The sequence below is a fragment of the Centroberyx gerrardi genome, chromosome 10, assembly GCF_048128805.1.
Source record: "Centroberyx gerrardi isolate f3 chromosome 10, fCenGer3.hap1.cur.20231027, whole genome shotgun sequence".
In the NCBI taxonomy this organism is placed as follows: Eukaryota; Metazoa; Chordata; class Actinopteri; order Beryciformes; family Berycidae; genus Centroberyx; species Centroberyx gerrardi.
The window spans coordinates 30271891-30295531 of record NC_136006.1 but is presented as its reverse complement, the minus strand read 5'-3'; the positions used below and the strand labels follow the sequence as shown (position 1 = coordinate 30295531).

Sequence of the window (23641 nt, the reverse complement as noted above, 5' to 3'; positions counted from 1 at the left end):
GGAGTCAAGGTGAGAGCCGACATTCTGTCTTTCTTTCTGTGCTCCAAAGACAATTATCTCGGTCTTATCTCTGTTTAGTTGGAGAAAATTTTGCCACATCCAGTCATTGGGCCCAGTAAATGTAAATAAGGTTATATGGCATCACTCTATGTCCACATTGAATATATATATACCTATTTAATGAATAAAGACATCAAATAACATTTTATGCCAAAGATATTTTCCATGAAAAATCAATGATAACACTTTTGGAATTTGCATTTTCTGAACTGCGTGGACCTGAGAACAGGACAGTGCAGCTGAGGAACATCTCATCTAGCTCTGCCATTGAATATATTAATATCATATAATATATTCAATTTCAGTAATATGGATTTTTACAAACTACAAAAGCATTTCAATTGTTTTTTTTGCACAATGTCTGCATTTCTCATTGTGTGGCTCAGGCAACGGTGGAGGATAGGGTGACTAAAGTCTTCTGCAGTGGCTTTTCCTGTTAATATGCTGAAGTAACTCAGGAGCAAGGCATTGAGGTTGATTTGGCAGAAGACTTGTGATATGTCCTGCATGAGGACCATAGAGCCATCACATGTAATCATGACTGGATGTATGTTTCTGTGTCCATACTGTTTGGCATGATCTGTCTGAAATGCACTTAGAAAGTACAGAATAGAGGCAGTTGTGTGGTCATGTAGCTACAGGGAAAGGACGCCGAGCCAACGCCGAGGCCAATCCTTGCTTGAGTTTCTCACCACCAACTCGTACACATAGAAACGTCCACATGTGAGAAGGACAGAGAAAGGGGCAATGCACTGTGCAAACAATTCATTTGTGTTTTGCAGTTGCTCAAATACTTTTGCTCGTATCGCTACAATTTATTAACTATTCGGAAAATGCCTAAAATAATAAATTTAGATCGGAAGGGGCATTTTGCTTAATTAAGAGAAAAGGGGCAGGTGCCCAAGCACCCATAGCCCCCCCTCTGCACGTGCCTGGACCTGAGCTGTGCTTTGTTTTTGTTGGATACTCCCTGTTGCATCGAGATACAGTATGTCCTTTTTTTGATCGTCTTTGGAAAATGTCAGTGCTTCTCTTAGACCAAAGCATTACACCTTTTGGATGAAGAAATACTTCTTGAAGTATCAGGTGAGTCAGTTTTTTCCTCAACCATCATCTGGACATTCAAGTTTCATTTTGATGTTTCCTCTCCTTCTGTCTGTGTCTCCAGGAGATTGACTGAAGAACCCCAGGAGTTGAAGCTTCATCTCTGTAACCAGACTTAATTATGGATTCCTTCAATTTTTGTATGTTTTGAAGATGAAGAGCCCCTGGAAGCATATCCTTGATGGTAAGCAATACCAGTGAAGGCAAGATCACTACCCACAAAAAATATTAATAATCAGTCAAAACAGTCAAAATTTTTACTTTTACCAAACTATCTGACTACATATACAATCTGGATAGAGTCTACATCCAATCTGGCTATGCAACAATACAGAAATTTACTGGCTACACAACAATCTGCGGCTACACAGAAATATAGCACAGTACAAACACACAGTAGGCTAAACCCCATCAAATTTAAAATCTATATGAAAAACACTTAAATTAACAATCTAAAAGAAAACAAAAAATCTATGATATTGTCACTTTTATTAGCAGTCAGGTTTTTACTTGTTTCTCAAACCTACCTGATTTGGCAGTGGTTTCAAAAAGTTTCTCCTTCCAAGCTGTAGTCAGCATTTGATTCTTGTTTGAGTTAACACAGGTGAGTGACGTAATCAACACAATTAGTACTTGAGACCAACAGAGAGGGGGAAACTAAATTGAGGAGGACATCTAGTGGAAATAACTAAAAACTACACAAGACCAGGTTAGGAATTGTGAGATATGGTGGACATAAAACACCACAAATGTGTGAATGACAGGAATACCTGGAAACCTCAGGAATGTAGTAGAATTTGTTGATAATTTGATTTAATCATTTTATTGAATTTTAAAAAGCAGCATGTATAGAATTGAGTGGCCATTTTGGACAACTTTGCCATCCCATAATTCCAAATTGCTGCAGTAAAAAAAAATGAAAGTCATGACAGATACCTTGGGATCTGGTCTTCATGAATGTAGTGGAGGTTTCTTATAAAAAAAATTGCTTCTGATCCCCTTCATCCTCCAGATAATATAAAACCACCTTATTTGCCTCATTGTGCTAGAGTGCTGGAGTGAATTAAACTATTTCTCATTTGGCAGGGGATGCCATATAATGCCCTCAAGGACCCTTAGTGGATTACTTGTGGATAAAGTTGCAATTTAAAGCTGCACTAGGAAAGATTTTGATGTAAAAATACACCTGTCTTATCAGCCTCAATCACAAAGTGGGACTGCAACAGAGAAGAGCGTCACATCTACGCCGTACAGTCACCTTATTTTCCCAAATTAAATTCTTGTGTAGGGTATGGACACTGGCATGAAATGTTCTGAGCGCACACGAAGCGACAAATTGAAACTTAAAAGAGAAATACAAAACTTGTTCCAAAACAGCAGTGAGCCAGCGCTCCATCCAGAGAAAGCTGGACTCACCAATGATGGTTAAACCTGCTGTGATTATTTTTTCACCATCCCTACCACCCACTAAGAAGAAGATATTTTGGTCCCATCAGTGCACAGTTTAGTGACATCATGTCACTAATGGCTAATGAAGTCCATCAAAACATTCAAACAGTTATTGCTCATGCTGTGTTCATGCCATGTCAGATTTATTGGAAATATGACTTGCTGACTTGGGGGAAAAAAATCACGTGAGCCTCCTAGTTACAAGTAGGACGTGGACATTTTTTATAGGATATCCAGTTGTAGCAACTGTTTGTTTTGCTTCTTCTGATATATATTTTGATCTTACAAAAGGGTAGTAAGTTGTAGTCTTCAATTGTCGGTAACACTTTATTTTCTGGGTCCGCAATTTCTTATTTTCCTAGAAAGGAGCTGTTAATTTCTTGGGAAGTTTCCTGGAAAGAACCATGACATTATGCACTAATTATAGGGAAAATAGAGAAAGAGTTCAATGGTAGTTGGTAAGTTTCTCCAATTTCTTCTGTTGTTTCCAAGACAGAACCATGAAATTATATAGTAGTTATATAGAAAATTAGAACTTAACTAAAATTAATTAATAATTCAACAAATAACTATATTATATAATGATATGAATAATGACTTCTGATTATTGACCTCTGCCTATTATTTTTCCAGTAAATAGTTTATAGTTTGCAGTTCTTTCCAGGAAACTCTTTCAGAAATCGACAGTATCTTATCGACTCCACCAGACTGCTGACATTTTCTATACAAATGCTACATCATTTCATGATTCTTTCCAGGAAACTTCCTAAGAAATTAACAATTCCTTTCTAGGAAATTATTAGGAAATTGTGGCCCCGGAAAATAAAGCGTTACCCAATTGTCATGTCTAGGCCTAAATCTAGTGAGGATTATTCTTCCTGTACGCTTCCTCTAATGAAAGACGTGCTCATTGGTGCAGCATCAATGGGCAGATAATGTCACATAGAGCAACGGTTCTCAACTCCACAGGAGGTCACAAGAATTTTTTTGGGGGGAAGTCCAGGTGATTTATAGAATGTGGACATACTGTAGTTATACACAGTTATTATCATAGTTGTAATCTTTGTGATAAATGCATTTTTCTTGTGAGATAATGAATATTTGCTGACTCTAGGCTTCTCCCAATAATAAATCAAGTAAATTAGCCTGAGAGGGGAAAATACAAATCCTCATTTGGTGTAAAAGTTAACCACGCTGCACTTTCATGCTTTGCGATAGGGGGGTTGTGAGTAGGCATCACAGCCAAAAAGATATAGAATCGCTGCTCTATATACCCAGTTGGTAATCCATACATGCAGCAGGAGACACCAATATTGCATATTCTTAATTAGAATGACAACGACCAATGAAACAGAGCTCTCAATTGTGTACATCAATCAATGTTTATTTCAATTTGATTTTGCATCAACATATTTTCAGTTCTTTTTTTGTCCAGTAATTTCTATTACACTAGTATAATATCAATAAGAACGAAAGGTGGTAGAATCCATTTAAACAAGACGAACTTTGCTGCCATCGTTGAGAAAACCAGAGAAATGCTTGGTCAGGATACTACAGTGTGAAGAACTACAGAGTTCCAGTGATTTAGACAGAGCCAGAATACCAGGTACAGTACCAGCAGTAACAGGTACAACATATACAGAGAAAAATATCCTAAGAATGTTTTTTTTCTTTTCTTTTTTTGTTTCTCTTCACTCCCAGGGTTGAACTGTACAGTCGATATAAAAACCAAAAACATACTAACAAAACACCCTGTCAGTAGAAGTCAGATTGTTGTTTTTAGCTTTTTTGTCTTTTTTTGTTTTCTCTGCCATTGAAAGTCAAAGTTAGAACTGCACTGAACACAAATCTCATTGACGGTACAGAGACGGTAGAGAAATAGATTTTTTTTTTTCCGTCGTGTTCAAGACCACACCTCATTCAATCAAAGACAATGGATGTACAATTCTTAAAATCCATGTCGCTCGGCTTTCGGATTTCAGTCGACTGAGTTTAGTGAAAACGAATGGGGTCTGGAGGCCGTCCAGCCTTAAGGAATGTCTCACCAGCCTGAGAGGAAGCAGGCAGAAATGACGATGCAGATGTATCTTGTATCTGTTTTTTTTTTTTTTTTTTTTCCTGTATGTGTGTGCTGTGGTACATATTTCACGTGACTATGATATAATGCTTCATGTGCGTATATGCTTCGTGTGCATAAAGGCCTGATGCGTGAGAGATGGATATCGATAATCCTCCGTTCGGTTCTCAGATCAATTCAAAATAGAGACAAATACACAAGTACAAAATATCCTCCTCAGTTAATGCCATTTGCCAGTGTTATGTGGCCACTCACTGACATGTACAACACAATCACAATATGATACAATGTATCATGAAACATTTCTTGTTTTTAACATACGAGAGCCCTCGGTTGCGAGGCCATGGCCATCAAATATGGGGTTGGGACAAAGAAGATATCATAGTCAAGAGCAATAAGTAAAGAAAAACAAGATATTTTCCTTCTGCTCAAATCAATACCAACGTCTCACACGTACATAGATTCTTCAATGGCTGACTCACACCTGAACGTCACTGCAAAAACAACAAGATGTTACTCCTCCTATCCCATTGACTGCTTGCCTGAACAAATAGAAATGGTAGTGATTTAATCGGACCTCTTCTATCCACTCCAGTCAAAGACAAGATAGTGAGCGTCAGTAGAAGCATGATGTGAGACCATGTAGAAAGAGGATCGCTCTGGTTTACCGAGATGAAAACAGAAACCCCCACAAACCACGGCAACATTTAAAAGTTCATTCATTTTCGATTGCTTTGGCAGAGAAAGAAGAGTTTGTCTTTAGATCGGCTTGTGTGATGCACTCTCTCTTTCTCTCACTCACACACACACACACACACGCACAACCCAGTAGCTCACCAAACTCATACATCTGACAAAGGCAGCTGAAGATTTGAATGATGAATAAACAACCAAAAGTTAAAAAAAAAAAACCCTAACTATTTTTTCAGTTCCATGGACTTTGTCTCATCTATTCTCATCCACAGGAAACATATCATGACTACCACATATTAGCTCTTTGTTAGTTAGTTTACAGTGAGGGGATTCACCCATCTTGATTTGTATGGCACGTGAATAATACATATGTTTATAGATATAAACACGCTCAGTTCAGACCTCACAGAATATGCTTTGAACTCTCTCAGCAACCAATGTTTATTTCCAAACCGTTGCATACGTCTCACACCAATCTGTTCTCTGTTTTCATATAATTCTAGTTGGGGAATATTCCTTGTTGTATAATGTCTTAGTAAGTAGCAGCAGCCAAAAAAATGAAATTAGTGTGATTAGACTGTGCAGAGTTAAGTGTTAATATTACTGATTTGTGTTTGCACTGTGCAGACCACAGAGTTTTCAAAGTAATTTGTAAGGACATAGTTTTAGCATTAGTCTCAGTGGGTCTACGTGTAAAGAAAGCTAATATTAATATTGTGTCAAGTTTGTGTGCTGGAAACCAAATGAAATTTTTTTTTAAAAAAGGTAAAAGAACAAATTTTGGCTTAATAGCAATGCAGGTATACATTTCCCTTTTTATATATAGTTTTTTCTCAATATTTCAAAAAATATAAAGTTTTTCATAGTTTCTGTTGTTGGCTTATATCATTAAATAAAAGTTTTTATTTTTCGTATCTCCTCCCGTTAAAGTAGCATGCTGCTTTTTAATATGGCAGTTTGATATTTTTAATAGTCATCCATTTTTGTTTTCATGCATTTCTTGTTGGTTTCTTAACTTTTAGAGTATCTACACAGTGAGGTCCTGGAAACCCACCCGCTCACAACCGCGCGCGCACACACACTCTCACACACACACACACACTCACGGATGGACTTGTCGGACATCTCCAGTCTCCCATCTCCGGTTCCTCCAATGTTCCTATCCCCTCTCACCATCCACCGTCCCGTCTTACTACACGTCTAGACAAGTAGCTAACCTGTCCTAGTCCTTCGAAAATGTGACAATGCCGTACACAAAGACAGAGGCCCGTCAAGACAAAGTCTCTCTTGTGTGTCTCTCTGAATCGCTCTCGTCTGCAGAGTGAAGGTCCTTGTCCCGGCGTAAAGCTTCCAGCAGGCCAAGGGCAGCCTCAGCCCAGTGTCCTGCTATTAGAACTGGTACCATTTCTTGTCCTTGCACTTCAGCATCAGCTGTGAAAAGAAAGGAGACAAGACAATACTGTCAGTGGTGAAGAGTAACTAGTTATTACTGCATCAGTTGCTGTATTGAGTAGATTTCTTTAGAATAATGCGACGTGATTTTGCTTGTCTTGTGTAATTAAAGGTACTATGTGTAGCATGCTTAAAGCTTAATGTATCGTTATCAAATTAATTGTGATGCCTAGGTATAATTACCGTAAACAACTGAGACCATGGTATTGCTAGTGTTTCAAAAAAAATAAAAATATCTAATTGCAATTTGGGACTCTTTCCTTATATTTCCTTAGGTTATATTCTTTATGGACACTGGACATCACAGGTGTTCATGGGGTACATCTTTGTACAGCAAGCCTGCAGTAAACACACGTGTGCCATGCGTCTTTGTGCACAAATTACACCTCGTGGCTAAAGTATGATACTACAACAGGGGGCAGCGCTGTATGGGAGGCAGCATTGTAAGACGCATGTGTTCATGTTGGAGGGACATTCATGTACAGGGGGACAATCCAGCGCGGAACACCGGCTACTTGGCTAGTATTGAAACTTCACGATTCACCCCCTCTGAGACTAAAATCATGTATAGGCCTAATCAGGTTGCCTTGGGTCTTCTGGATTGTTGCCATTTGTGTGATGTTATCATCATCTTGGCTCAGATGTTGGGGATTACTGGAAATTTTGAATGTACAATTGATATACTTGGGTTTAATACTTTAAGCTATTATATTGATCAGCTTCAGACAAAACAGGAGGTGAGCTTGAAACTAGCATGAGGTATGGCACTTACAGTGAAAGTCACACCTTTCACACATTTTTGGACAAAATCTTGATTGCTTTGGCTTGAAAGTAAATAAGTAGTTGTATATATTTCTTCTGTAAGCCACTTTCATGTAAGTAATCTAAAAAAAACAAAAAAAAACACCTACTCTATCATGAGTAACTGGAATAGCAGCAATATACTGTAGCAATATTAAAGTGATAGCATAGGAGACAAAAAATACTATATGTCCATATAGGAATATTATAGGAATATCAGAATGATTTTGTTTTGGATTATAGGAAATTGACTTCTGCAACAAGAGACACTGAAAAAGGGGTCAGGTTTCAGCTCTATAGGAATATTAATGGAATATGTGACCCGTTCTATCATTTTCAGTCGGAAGTCGCAACAGCGCATTTGTGGATAAATGTGATTTTATGAGAAAAGATCGATTTTTGGCTGTTTTGGGGTTTCATCAGATTTTAATAAAATAAAGCCTTGGCTTTCATTCTGTGTAAAGATTATTGTGAAATTCAAACGCTAAATATAGTTTTGAAGCTCATAAAGGTAAGGTGACAAGCAGAACTACTAGCTTAGTTTGTCAACAAAGCTCGCATTCCTCATGTTGCCAGGTTCACGGTTTTTAATGTACTTGGAAATGTTATAAATGCTGTAGGACTTAAAACACTGTTTATAAAGTTTGTCAGGGTTGTATTGTGGAGTTTTGTTATTGGTTTGTTATTTTGGACTAGTTTCGTTGATCATTGGGCTGTTTATGGGTTGGGTTTAATTGGCACTGGGAGGGTTTTGTCGCTAAGAACCTGGCAACACTTCTCCCCGTCCCTCTCTCCCTTACTATGTGTCCCTTAAAATTATGAATGAACATCTGCATAGTAACAGGTTGACCATCGTTCACTTTATTGTCTAATCAAAATTATTGTTTCATCCGCGGGAAAACGTAGTTGTCAGGCATCTCAACCTGTGTGTGTGAATGATTTCTTTATTTGAATAAATGTCTCAGAATTGACTTCAAACTTTGAGGCCCTTTTTCTCAAAAACATCGTTTGGAAACAGTCAAGACATCAAGGGGTGCAACTCACTCAATCTTTGGAGTACAAAGATAATTTTGATACCACCAGAAAGCTTAAATTCTCCTCTTTCCAACAGTGTATGAAACTCAAAATGCTTTGAGGGGTCAATGTGACTGGAAATGATAGAGCAGGTCACATATTATAGTGATTTTTGTTTGAGGAGCGCTGCTGGGAATCATCGGCAAATCCCCCTGAATCTCCATTTTTTTACCTCATGAGCGTGTTTGGAGAAGGTTTCTGCGCTGGTCATCATGAGGGCGGTTCGTTCTTCCAGCTCCCCCAGCCTCTGGCCTCTCTCGTCCAGGGCGATGCGGGCCCGGGCCAGGTCACCCACCACCCCGCTAGCCGCTGCCTTCATGCCCTCCACCCCGCCCTGGCCGGGGATGTGCTGGGCCAGACTCCGAGAAGCCTTCCCCGCCGCCGCCTCACCAACTGTGGATATCAAGAAATAAGGAAAGAGAGGAGGAAAGGGAGATGAAGAGAAAAGTTTGTTACAAATTATTGTCTTTTGGGTATATAATATAAAGTAAATTCTACAAGTTAGTACGGGCTATATAGAGTCAGGCTAAACAAAACAGGGCAGGACTGGAGAGGACAGGACAAGACGTTGCACTGTGTGTATCTCTTTGTGATCCATAGTGGGTATGCATACATAAATTACCGTGAACACATGTTACGGGTCCAATTGTAGAAATCAGCTCTCAAGGAACTGAAAAAAGGAGGGCCAGGTATCTTGGAAGGATGTCTTTTAGGGTTCCGTCAAGATGTTAAACCAATAGGTTACAGACATTTTTGTTCTGTCTTTCCAATTGAGTAATATGACCTTTTTAGTCAATGATATTAATATAAAAGGTTTAAGCTGTTGGGGTATGTGAGTTGTGGCCAGATCGCCTAGCAATGAGATGGAAGTCATAGGCAGCTTGCTCAAGACCTCCGACCATAAGGACTGGATACATGGGCAAGTTCAGGTGGCATAAATATAATCATCTATTGAGTTTGGGCAGTGTGTACATACTGTATGTTACTGTTACTGAACCCCATGTGGTAGAGTTTGTGCGTGGTGATATGTGATCTGTGTAATATCTTATACTGTATGAGTTGAGTTTTTGCATTCCAGTTACATATGGTTAAGGTCAGATGTTTGTCTTATGGTGTAGATATTGTGGTGTTAAAAGTTTGAATTGACTAAGGTTATGATACAGAGGGGGGATTTGACAGTGAAATTGATAATTTTTTCTTCTTTTATTTGGATATACTGAAAGAGACAGTGGTCCAGCATATTGTATTTTTCTTGTATGTGGTTGAAGGTCATGAGCAAGCTGTCATTAAATACATTTTCCAGGCAGGTAACTCCTCTCCATCTCAATGCTGGAAATGTAAAAGGCTTGTTATTGATTTGGAACATGGGATTGTGCCAGAGAGGGGTGAGAGCGGAGGGCGCAGGCTTGTTGCGTAATGTATTGCGGCTGTGAGTTTGTATGGTTTTATCAATGAATGGTATGTCTTCAATGGGTAGTTCTTGAGCTATTGTTTGTTCAATGTCTAGCCAAGGTGGGTTTGTGTCGTTTGTCCAATATCGGATATACTGTAGTTGGCTTGAGAGGAAGATTGGGGTATCGAGTCCCCAAAGGGATTTGGGTTTCTGGAAGGTTGAATAACACACTGTTCACATTAGGTAATGCTTGTTGTGGCATACTTCAGTCAATGTCAGGATATGTTTAAGTAATACATACAAGATACAACAAGAGTTAGGGTTTCGATTTAGACAATACATTGGCATTAACAAACATGTATAACAACATTACTTAATGCAGTTGTTTATTGTGCATTTAATATTAACTCATCTTCGTTAATGTCACTGTTCATGCTTAATTCATGTTAAACACATTAGTTAACATTATTAACAAACATGTATAACATTAATGCATTTGTTCACGTGCATTACCTAATCTTTGTTAATGTTGTTACTCATGTTTAATTCATGTTATTAAATGTATTAGTTAACATTAGTTAATGAACACTTAATGTAAGGTGTTTACATATATGTTTGCTACTGTTATTTGGTCTTTTCCAATGGTGCCGTTAATTATGATATAGCAGCCCTCTGGGTCAGTAATAGTTGTACTCTGGGAATATGAGATATTTGCTGATCGAGATAGTCACGCTGCATTTTTTTTGCAGTTGAAGTTGGCATGGTTTGCCTGGCCAATTCACTTGGCAATACGTTTCCGAGACTCTGGGTCTCACAGAGGCAGCCAGTTCCTCTTTTATTCCAGGAAGTTATGTTAATGATGTTAACAGGATGTTAATGTTAATACACAATGTGCGACAGGAAATAAGTTGGGGTTGGGGCTATTACACTGTCATCGTCATCATTAGCTTCTTATTGTATATTGATGTTGGACGGGGGTGGAGAGGAATATTTAAGGTAGAGGAAAAAAACATTATGGCAAATGGATATTGTAAACAACAAGTTTGTGTTGTAAACAACATTGGGTAGAAGGGAAAATAGAAAATAAATAAATATAAAACTAAAAGAATATATAAATAAAAGAATGAAATAGAGGTAGAGGGGAAGATAGAGAGGCATAGAGAGAGAGAGGGAGAACAGGAGAGAGAGAAACAAGGAAAGAAAGAGAAAGGAAAACCTGCTCCGGGGAGAGAGAAGGGTCAGGGTGGGCCACCCCAAATTATTGTACAAATTATTGTTGACATGGAAATAAAGCACATTATGGGTTACTATGGCTATGAGGCATCTTGAGAACTTTGCTTGTAAAACAGTTGACACCTTTCACAGAGAAGGAGACCCTTCATGGAGAAAGAGAGAAAAAACATACACAGCTCCTCTCTGTCGAAGGTTTGGGCATTTCCTCCAAAGAAGCCCTTGAGGAAGCCTCTGTTCTGGGCTTCTGGTGTTTCTATGGGCGTAAACAGCTCTCCCAGCATCTCCTGAATAAAAATAAAAAATAAAAAATAGAATGAATTAGCAAACCAAAGTGCAGAGTTTTCTTGACTTTTACCTACATTTATCAACTCAACAAATACAAACAACTACAAATGTAAGTCTTAAGCTGATCAATCTAGATGATGTTGATGGCGTTTCCATATACTGATGACTTTTAATAAACACAGATCGGAGGCTGACTGGGGAAAAACAAACCAGAAGCTCAGTGACTAACATTTGCCTGCAGGTGGCACTATGGTAGTGTCATGTTGACAGCTCCAGCTCCACTGATGACTGCTCTCATTAGTGGGAGTGCATTAGAGGTCCTCGCAAATAAACACATCCATGAAAATATGCACACATGCACACACACAAACACACACACACACATACACACTGTAAAACCCAACCCATGCAATCAGCGCTGTGGAGCTCAAAGCACATATGACAAGTGTGACATTTCACTTCAATGGCCCCTGTCACCATTGGGCTTTACCAAAGGTATCAATTATGGCACCCGCTTACTTGCTGCACCAATGCTTCTCTGAACTCATGGAGCCACAATGTAAGATGCAAATTCCCAGTCAAGCAAACACACACACACACACACACACACGGATGCAGAGGTACTTAGGCCTACATGTGTGCATATGCATGGATGCCTTTCCCAAAACAAAACAGCAACGTTCTCAGACCTTGCATGTCACGTATATGCTTGCAAACATGAATATACATGTAGATACAGAGATACACGCTGAGTATACATTTTCCCACATGGTGACTAATGTGCACATGCACACACGCACACACAGACAGTGTGCTAGCTGACCTGCAAGTTGTCACACATCTCCTGGCTGTATGTAATTCTCTGGACCTCTGTGGGGGAGCTGAGATATAGCGCCTGCCCCCCATTTGTGAAGCAAAAGGTTCTCGCAATGCGCATGTCGGTCAGCGGTAGGTAATTGATGTCCATCAGCGGTCTTAGACTGGGCAGACTGTGGACAGAGCGAGGAGAATAACAGACATGTTAGACAGAAATCAAGACCATCTGTATAATCAAGATTGCATCGCCGGGCAGCTGTGAACTCAATCAAAGTAAACCAGACCAGACATCAAAGCCACTCTAAAAGTCTAGCAGCAGACAAAAATAACCATAAACACAGAAAAATACATCAAATCAGGCAGTAAATTCAGCTAAATTGCATTGGGGTTGCAGCTTAAATTCCGTGCACAGGCTTAACACGGACAACTGGTAAGAGAGATGAGCGTTCACTCGTAATTTAAGAATGCATGAGGTCATACCTGAGGGTCATGACATGTCCATTAGCGCAGAAGCAGGCCAGGCAGACACTGTTACACACAGATACCACATCGGCCCGCAGTACAAAGGAGGACTCTGTGATGTTGTGGACAAAGAGGCAAGACTGGGAGGGCATCAAGAACACTTTGGCCTGCCGCTCAGAGCACACCACAGCCAGATGCCCCTCTCCACAGGCGTCCTGGGAGGACGACGGTGAAAAGTTGATCAGCTTGCGCCTCCGTGGTCGGTCGGGGTCCTCGGGGGCATTGAGGTCTCGCCAAACCTCGTGGGGACTCTGGATGAGAGCGCCCACGCAGTCCAAGAAGGCAAAGCGCAAAATGGAGCCCTTCAGCATCAGGACTGCGCCTGGGAGTGTTCGGTGGAGGCAGAGAGGGAAAAGATAAGGCATGAGGCCTAAAACAATACGAGGCTCCATTCCCCCATCTCTCTTTTCATTGTCATCACAGCCCCTCTATTGTTTCTCATCCAAAACCTGAGACTGGATTGAACTCAGAATGTGAAGTGACGTGCGATTGAGAATCTCAGTATGAATGGGAGGTATATACACTCACCGACCACTTTATTAGGTACACCTATCCAGTACCAGCTGTTGCTATAGCCCATTTATCGTAAGGGCCAACAAGTTCTGAGATGCCCTTCTGCACACCACTGTTGTAACGAGCTGTTATTTGAGCATTTGTGGCCTTTCTATTAGCTTGAACAAGCCTGCCCATTCTCCTCTGACCTCTCTCATTAACAAGCTGTTTTTCGACTCTAGAGACTGAAAAGGAGGGCAGCTGTTTCTGAGATGCTGGAACCACCACGTCTGCCACCGACAATCATACCATGGTCAAAGTCGCTTAGTTATTGTGAGCAATTTCATGGAGCATCTATTTTCAGTTCCGTGTACATACACAGTTTCCCATATTCACACCAAGGAGCTTCCTAGTCCAACCACTTGTCTACGGTTGACTACTAAGTAATCTATTACATGGTGCATGTTGCCTCAGCCAAATTATACTCTGTACCAGAGCATTATGTAATTTCTCAGAAAACATTTACGGTGTTACACTAGCCACTTTACAAATCCACAGGAGCACTTAAGATTTCAATGTCCTTGGAGCACTTTGAAACTACAAGAGAGGGTTGAACAATACTCACTTCCCTCTTCACCAATTTTCCAAGGAATTGAACAGACAGCCTTCCTCTCTAACGTTCAGTCTCAAGAGAACAACTGCTGCTTCAAAGGACCCTGACTGATGTGTCTATTGCTATGTCTTTACCCTGAGTAGTACACCTTCACACAGCAGGGCTTTTGGAGCACCTAGACTGGTAATACATGTTTGATACAATTGCTCTGACCAGTTTGGTATAGTCAGTGTGAGAACACACAGAACTGACGTTGTATTAGGGAGTGAATGTAAGATAATCTTGCAAAAAAAAAAAGCAATGATGCATTAGCAACATTTTACAGCCATTTAGATGAGAAATTTTGTTAGCTAGTTAACGTGATAGAGCTAGACTGGCTTATCAGGCCGACCACCTCCATATTCCAACATACCCTGTTTAGTTTGGTAACCTCCAACCAATTCTACTCTTCCTCTTGCAAAACATTTGTAGTTCAACATCTGTCAGGAGGTAGTGTATGCATATCCATAAAAAAGTGCTTGGTACAACAATTAAATAATTAGTAGAGGTAGGGAAAAAAAGAGACCCACACAATGGATTAGTGTTCATTTTGATAAGTAGATAGTTGTATTCTGAAGCCCTGGTTTTGGTATTAATGTAATTCCATGTGTTGATTTAATTGAATGAAACTGGTCTAAAATGGCAGGAAATGCATTCTGAATTTTCAAAAATTTCTGGTGTAAAATGCAGTGTAGAGGCTGCCAATCTTCTCGCTGATGATTTGTTTGCGGTAATTATACAAATGACTTGGAATGAATGTGGTAATGATTTTAAAATGCAACATGTAGTGTTTAATAGCCCCCATTCATACTGCCTCAGTTGCCCTTTTATCACGCCTTTGTGAAACCCAATCTGGAAACCCACTGTGGCTTACCGCTGGGGCCGATGGTGACGGGCTCCTCCAACCTCTCCTCCTCTTCGGTGGGAATGGACAAGGGGATGAGGAGGACCACGCCCAGGCTGGTGCCCACCCACAGGCAGGGCGTGGGCAGGGCGTCGCTCTTGCGGCCGTAGGACTCTCCGAACTGCAGCGTGGTGACAGCCTCCTTGGTGTCCCGGTCGATGCTGGACACGCTGGAGCTGCGCGAGCGGCTGAAGGAGTTCTCACGACTCTCTGCGGCAGCCGGCGAACAGAGAATCACGACATGGGCGGACGGAAACAATGGGAGAAAAGAGAACGAGTTGGAAAGACAAAGGAAGAGGGGAGAGCAAGAGAGAAAACAAACCAGAGGTAGAAATTTGTGATATAACAGTAAATGAGGGAGGACACAGAAGTGGAGGACACGGACGTGAAGAGAGAACGGTGGAATGGAGAAGACAAATAGGCAAAAAGAGAAAAAAGCACATAGTAAGATGAGAGAGAATGAGAGAAAGATAGAAAAATGTCAAAAAGTCAGATATGGTTTGCATGTATATCGTAATGTAAAGCATTGGAAAACAAGAATGAAAAAAGCAATACACAGAGAAACAAAGTGACCGACCACAACAAAGACAGAGGGGTAGCTGAACAGAAACACATTGTCAAATCCAACCCTGCACGCACACAAACACACACACACACCTACACACACACTCTCTCTGTCATGAAGTCACAGCTGTAGTGTTTGGTTACAGTTCAATCAACTGGGACAAAACATAACCATGACTCATCCATCTGTGAATTAATGAGAGTGAAAGCAACATGAAGAAAGCCAGGGGTTCACTCGGTTTATCCCGTTTTATTCACTGGTTTTCACTCACTGTCGACTGATGACATATTCAGAGTCCTGGTGACACTGTCGACTGATGATATATTCAGAGTCCTGGTGACACACTCGGATATATTTTATGTGCTTGTGCATACACCCACACACACAAGAATGCACACAAAAATGCACACGCATACACACACTGACAGCACCAAATATGAAGACTCCTTTGACTCTTTTGATTGCTACCCATTCAGGTCCTCCATTATATATTTATAGCTTTAGCCTCCATCATAAAAGTATTTCTGTATTGCCCAAGTATGATTCCTGCACTGATGCCTCAATTATTTAGAGCCAGGCAATGTGCTGTGCTGCCTTCCCAGGCTAATGCTACACAGACTGCAGACTTTATGTAACAGCTACGGACTGGTGCAAAGCCCGATGTCCACAGTTCATTCTATAAGTGAATCAAATTTTGGCAGATCATTTTGAAAATGTTGCTTGGGAACCACATAGGGTTAAAAGAAATCCTGCTATCTATGGGGGGAGGGGAGGGATATATGCATGCAAAACTGAATGCTGCCACATAAGACATATGCGCTGTTTTAGAGATGGCATCTTGGACATGCTGTCCTATGGGCGACAAAAATAAGCCCTCGGAGAGCTTGTTCAAGGTGGTAACATGGTGAATAATATGGTAATATGGTTCCCCACCCCAGGACAAGAACAAGCGCCTCTGGGTATCCTTTAGACGAAACAGGGCCACAGGACGGACTGACGAACGGACGGACGGACGGACTGACGGGACGTATAATACTCAGCAGGACAGCGGTTGGCAGGTTGGCGGTCGACGCCCCCTTACCTCTCTCGCTCCAGCAGTAGGAGGTGGTGGTGTAGTGCTCGTCGTGGGAGTACATACTGACTCCGTGTAACTGCTGAAGCATTGCCCTCCTGGATGCATAACCTACTCATCCCCACAACATGAACCCCATAGAACAAACCACCCCCCCCAAACACATAAACACACACAGCCAGCCAGCCAGACAGCCAGCCAGCCAGCCGGGACCGGCAAACGGACGAGACGGACAGATGAACAGCGATGCCAGAGAATGACAGAGAGGGGAAAGAGAGAAAGATGCAACTGAGCGAGGAGAGATTGGTTAGAATATACAGTGACAGAGAGAGAGGGAGACCGGCCGAGAAAGACAAAGAGGCAGATCACTTATTTTCCTCGTGGCCGTACAACCCACCCACCCATCTCCTCTCTCACCCCCTCGACAAGACAAGACAAGAGTAGCATGTTTCTGTGAGTGATCCGTAACTGTGATAGAGACGCAAGGCATCCCTTGGCTGCATGCAATAAACCGTGGTGGATTCAGAGCTACTGTACGACAGCGTTGCACGATAACCAAAAAAATGCAATACTACTTCGATACTGGTGAGAAAGGCTGAGTTACATTTTGAATTTTAGAAACGTATAAATGTGTCCTGCGAGCTGAAATTCCATTTCGACGTCACCACCGGAGGGTGTCGACGCGTGGACTGGAAGAGTTAAAAGAAGAAGACGAAGGATTGGGATAGACAGTGCCGCAGTCTGTCTCTTGACAGACGGACTGCAGCAGATTCAACAGACAGCTGAAAACATGGCAACAGTATCAAACAGTCCACCACATCTTGAACTGGATCCCAGCCATTTCCATACCCAACCGACATAAAACCCCTGTGCAAAGATTGCTACAAAGCTGAGCAAGTCAAGTATGGAAACACATCCTTGTTTACTGTGGTACCGCAGTAGTATTGAATTGAGTTGGTGTTGAAGTCAAAATTCTGGTATTGTGACAACATTGCTGTACAATGCCGCTGGCAGCCACAGAGAGAAAATAGCCTTGTGCTGTGAGCCTGTGCTGGGTGATGGCGAGGGTAGCAGCAGCTCAGTTTTGCCATGTGTCACCGGGGTGTGTTTACGCTGTGTGACTGAGCCTGTGGGGTGTTGGCTAATGAAAGTCAGGCACAGTGGCACTCTGACAGGACACAGGGACCCCTGGGGGCCCCTGCAGGGAGCTAGAGGCAGGCAAGGGAAGGGAGGGCTGGGGAGGGGAGGGGATAAGGGAAGGGAGGTAGAAAGAAGGCAGACAGACTGAAAGGGTGAGACAGACAAAGACAGACACATTTACTCTTGGCACAGATAGATACATGCACATTCACACCCACACAGACAGTACAGAGACAAGGACAGACGCCTATAGCTATGCCATGCTCGTTCAATGCTTTCATCATTTCTATGTACCACCAAGGCCTGAGAATAGAGCTGAACAGAGTCAGTTTTGAAAGTCAGACATCTCAGAACTTGGCCGAGGAATTGTTGAGTCATTGGTATTGATCAATATCCTATTAACCCCCTGCAGAGGGGGCAAGGGAAGTGCATCCTGATGAATTTAGGGTCACACTATCGGAAGCAACACTTCCGAACAAATCATCCGCTGATTACACCCCATCTCTACTTTACACCATTTGCGCATTGATTCTCTTTTGCCATATCCAAAGCCAATTAAATCAAGCCAATCCTGTCAGACATTTTCAATATTTAATCGGCGCGCTGGCTGTCCCGGGTGTCTGACCGGGACGGGAGGGATGGAAGTGTTTACTGTACATTGTGCCTGGCGTCCCTTGCCATTTGCCTCCTCTGTCGCCTTGCCTGGTGTGCAGGCCTCATTAGCATCGGCCTCAGCTCTCGCACCGCTTGTTGACCTTTAATTATGCCAGTGACCCTGCTGGCTCTTCGCTGTGGTAACCCAGAGCTAGTGATATACCACCGGGCCAAGGGTGGTTCTCTTTTCCGACGCAAGCGATAGGTAGAAAACACGTGACGGTCTGCTGAGATGCAGAGAAGAATAATGCCTGTGAAACATAATGGAATGGATTGGTGTGGTTTCAATGTGTCTCTCCTTCGCCATTATTTACTATATACCTGTTATACTGCATTCATATGGCAACATATGTCAGAACGACTTCATGGTTCAAAGCAACTCGTTTAAAGCCACGATTCAACTTTTCTGTAGACTTTGGTTGCTCAATTAACACAATTGCACTTAGTGAGTGATACATTTGATTTATCTTTTTATCTTATATAAAAATATCATTCCTTAAATGATGCGAAGTGACAGGAAAATACTGAATAAACAACTAAAGAATACCCCCCCAAACACACACCAATATCACAAATTAGTTAAACTACACAATACTTGAATCATGAAACAGCAACAGCTATTTGACCAAATAAATAACACACAACAGCTCATATCTATGGTCTAAAAATATATAAGGCCTAGTAGGCTATGACACAGCATTCATTCCATCCATCACTTTTTTTTTTTCTTCTGAAGCGCGCCAACGCATTACGTCTGGCAAGCACCGCCATTACCAGCTATCATAGTATGCACAGATACCATTCCTACGCATATGCTGCAACTGACAACGCTGCCCTCTAACGAAAAACAGATTGGACACGTTTTTAACTCGACCACTAAAACAAGTGTCTGCCAAAGAACCAGAAACACAGACTGATCAGCCAACAAATACCAGTCCCAGAGCCAATGGATCATGAGGTGAGGTGAGGGTGAGAAGTGGCTTGCTCAACTCAGCTACCTTGTAGACATATTCAGCAAAACAAACAAGATCAACACAATGCAGGTTGAAATCACAAACAGTATTAGCCAGCATGAACGAGTCGAGGCTGTCAAAAGGAAAACACCGTGACTCATCGGGAGTCGCTGACATGGTTGAACAGATGCATGCATTCATAGAAGAAAGACAGCTAGATTTCAGGACAATCAAATGCCAGGCACCTGCCTAAGACCCCATTTACACTTGTCATTTAATGCGTCTCTTATCCGGATTGTATCGATACGGTTTATCTACATTCCATTTACACCTGGCCACATCAATGCGTCTCCGTTACCTAGATAGAAATCCCATTACATCTTGCTCTGCTTTCCCGCAATGTATGCCAATAAGGGAGGCCCTAATGTTCCGGGATTGTGTAGAGACGGCAGGTGCCACAGAAATTCAATTTTTGTATGCATTTCTGCATATTCTTCAAGTCCACGTTTCATTGTACCTGTACCTGTGCATTGTACAATGACAAAGGCCTGTACAGGATCTTTGCTTGTTCTAACACAATGCCACTAAGTAAGGTTTCCCCCGTTATCGAGGTGAAACGTCAACCTTTAAATCGGACCATTTCTTTTTTATTTTTAGTTAGCCCTCTCGGAGCTGGCGGCATTAACTGCTGCTCTGACATGTTGTCACTCAAACTTTTTTCGTTGGTGATGCCCGAACTGAGGCCACCAGGAAAATTTCTCTTTGGCATCTTTGCCATTTTCTCACAAAGAGAATGGAATGACAAGCACATTTACATAGATTTGTTAGTTAAGGGGGCGGAGTATGAGGCTTGTGCACGTGCGTACCATTTCAAGATTATTGGGATGTATTAATGGGGAATTGCGTGCTGATGTGCGTAGGCACGGTTTTATTTTTTGCAAAGACAAAATGTTGGTTAAGGAGGTGATTTCAACAAATCAATTCTGCCGAAACGGCAATGAAAAATCGTTGCATGAAAGGTTCAAACTTTAGGCCCGCCCACAAAGGCGCTGATTGGCTCAAATGTTTCTCTGAGCTAGAAGAAGTCGTTGATGAGGGAAACACCAGACTCTCTGAATCGCTCGACAAAATCTGAAAAGTGGGCGGGACGCGATTCTTGGCTAACTTGAGGATACAATGTGTCTCAGGCAACATCCGAAGGTGGTTTGAGCAATCAGATTACTGTCTCCAATGCGTCTCGGTTGCATTTACTCTTGGCTTTTTTGCGATCGGCTAGCTATCCAATCAGGTCAAGACACATGAAGTGGCTAAGTGTAAATGGAGTATAAGTTGCTGGATAGGTTTGAGAGTTACTTGCCTGTGCTCAGAGGGGCAAGCAGCTTCTTACCAGTGGATTAGTGAGAACACTGAGGCACAGCTTCCAGCCACACATCCACACTCACAGAGCTCCTAGACTTACCATCTGATTCCACCCTGACAGTTCGTTTCAAATAAGCGGCACCGGAGACATTCTGGTCTGAGTGCAGCGCTGAGTACCGAGCACGTCAAAATGCAGCAATGAAACTGTTAATACCATTCAGTGAAGCTGGCTTCTCAGCCATGACAGCCCTGAAAATTAAATACAGATCCAGACAGACCATTGAGGATGACATGCGCGTTGCCTCGTCAAAAATATCTCCATGCATTGATCATATCATTAGCAGGCACCAGCAGCAGTCCTCACATTGAGTGAGTAGGTATTGCAATTATGCTATGAAAATGGGAAAAATGTCAGTGACAAATGGCATGTTTCGAAAAAAAAAGTTTCGTTTTTGATTGTTGAGGAATGCACATTTATTTTGTGTTATGTTTACATTTAAAAACGCCATGGCACTAGCAAAAAGCACTTTCATTTTACTTTGTATAGGCTGCTATGTTTTTAACAGATTTTTATGGTTTTTTTTTCATAGGAGTTTTTCCTTTCCATGCATGGAGGGTCTAAGGCTGGTGGTGCCAGGTAGGTTAGGCTATGTTGAATAGGTGGCTGTTATTATTGCTGTAATCTGTTTTTGTGTGTCTTGCTCTTCCTGATCATCCTATATCCTATATCATTCTGTTCTATGGTTGATTGTTGATCAGTTAGATCTAGGCTTGGAAGCACAAATGTTAATCACTGGACTACAGATATTTCCTTGTTGATGACATCAGAACTCAGGAAATCAGAGAAAACGATGTGTGTCGCTAAACTTTCCAGTAGTATTTAGTTGCTGAAAGCTCAGGTAAATGGCATTTTCTAGTAGGAAGCTCGAATCTACCATCCTCCCCATATGACATGAATGCAACATTAGTGCACTGTTTGTTTTTTCCATGGTCATATTGTGATCATTAAAAGCCATATTCAGGTCAGCTAGGGTCAGGGTTGACACTTCACTCCTATATACCTGGCTAGAAAATCATTTTCCACAAATCATGCCTGTTCTTTATTGCAGTATTTAATGTAAGTAAAAAGTTCTATTATTGTGAAAAAAATTGACATTAATATTCTCACCCTCACTGTGAATGTCGCACAACATTCAGAATAACTATCTGCCACGGCCACAAATGCACCATGGGACATAGCTTGTTATCGCTGCTCTCCTCTGTGGAAAATATATTCTATTATTTTGAACGACATGCAGCTATCTTGTCAAATTCTACTGCAAAGTTTTACGTTAAACTACTCTGAAAGTCAGTCAGCTTCTTTATGAACATGTTCAGAGGTTAAAGATGTACTGAATCGACTGTGGAACAGTGATTTCTACCATGTCCGCATCAATTTGGTTGGTGCTGTAGCTGTAGCCCAGGAAGTGACTTTAATAAAACATTCAGCTCATGCTCATGGAGAAACTGCTTGCTTCTGAGCTCCAGGTCACTGCCATATAATGAGTTCGATGAAGAAGGCAATGTGAATCTAATCACAGAATTGGTATGAGTCATATAGTCCACAATGAACAGCACTGGGCCTATCCTTTTAATTATTTTATCTCAGCATGTCTGGAAGATTTCGCCAGGCGCTACACATAGCAAAGCCAACACTTGTGTTGCTATACTCATCTATTTTGTATCCCGTTACCTCTGTCACTGTTGCTTTTTTGTTAAGGATGTGTCATTTTCAACACAGCATACCTACACTGCCCATCAAAAGTTTGGGGACACCGGATTGAATGTACTATGTTTGTCATTATCTTAAAGCCATTTTGATCTAAAGGCCTCTATAGAGTACAACAGGTGGTGACATCACGTGGCACAAAGACCAGCCAATAGCAGATTGCCAGTGCAGTACCCTACTTTTCACCATTAGATGTCAGGCTTCACCACAGATTTGGGTTTGGGCTTTAGTTACTCTTTAAATGCTTGAAATTTGTTTCTTAGACAAACATAAATAGTGAAGTTGATGCCTATGTATGCATTTCTTTCCACAGCCTTTGCCTTTCCATCAAGGCAAAGGGCGGCTACTTTAAAGAATCTAAAATATAAGATAGTTTGGATTTAACACATTTTTGGTTCCTGCATAATTCCATTTGTGTTATTTCATAGTTTTGATGTCTTAACTATTATTCTAAAATGTGGAAAATAAAGAAAAATGTGGTGTGTCCAAACTTTTGACGGGCAGTGTATGTGATGTAACAAAAATGTGTTGACCCAACTAGAAACCTTTCTACCTTTGTATCTCTTATGCACGGCACATATCCACAGAAACCTTCAATGTCTCTCTGAAGGGAACATGCCAACATTTCCAACCTGTGTCTGATGCTTCGCGTCTGATGTTCTTGCGGTGTGACGGAGCTCGCTAACTCGAGCGCCGGGTGGCTAACGGTGACATTTTGGGGACTGTCACGGTCGTCTGTCTCCTGTGGAGAGATTAGCCTGTCCTGAGCTGACCAGGACTTTCTGTTAAGCCGACAGGGCCCTGACTAAAACGATGGATTGGGCCGCGCCGGAGTGACCTGGCCTGAAAGAGTTTCCGGAAGCTTAGCCACTCCAAGGACCCTGTGTTTACAGACACAGCAGCAGGTACAGCAGCACAACATGAAATCAATGCAGGGGTGAAGGGTTATGACTCAACAAAGTTACACAGTAGATTGCGGTGTCTAATATACCACGTTTTATGATGATATACGGAAGATACCTTAGTTCAAGTACATGAAAATGCATGGACAACGCTCATGGAGGATGTCTAGCAGTTCTCTATGCCAAGCTGCTTAGGGTAGCAAAGCAAATTTCCACTTATG

At 41.6% G+C, this 23641-nt stretch overlaps 1 protein-coding gene across 2 annotated transcripts in view; it reads right to left on the bottom strand.

The window, feature by feature from the left end:
- Window positions 1–6688: 6688 nt before the first annotated feature.
- The window catches only part of stxbp5l (syntaxin binding protein 5L), a 226349-nt gene continuing 209396 nt past the window's right edge, over window positions 6689–23641 (bottom strand). For both annotated transcript variants that reach the window (XM_071914581.2, XM_071914582.2), the window contains 6 exons: window positions 14978–15217; window positions 12918–13281; window positions 12445–12610; window positions 11509–11620; window positions 8883–9103; window positions 6689–6814 (listed from right to left, as the gene is read on the bottom strand). In XM_071914581.2, coding sequence (XP_071770682.1) covers window positions 6773–6814; window positions 8883–9103; window positions 11509–11620; window positions 12445–12610; window positions 12918–13281; window positions 14978–15217 — 1145 coding nt within the window. In that variant the 3' untranslated portion in view covers window positions 6689–6772. The remainder of the gene's footprint in view (window positions 6815–8882; window positions 9104–11508; window positions 11621–12444; window positions 12611–12917; window positions 13282–14977; window positions 15218–23641) is intronic.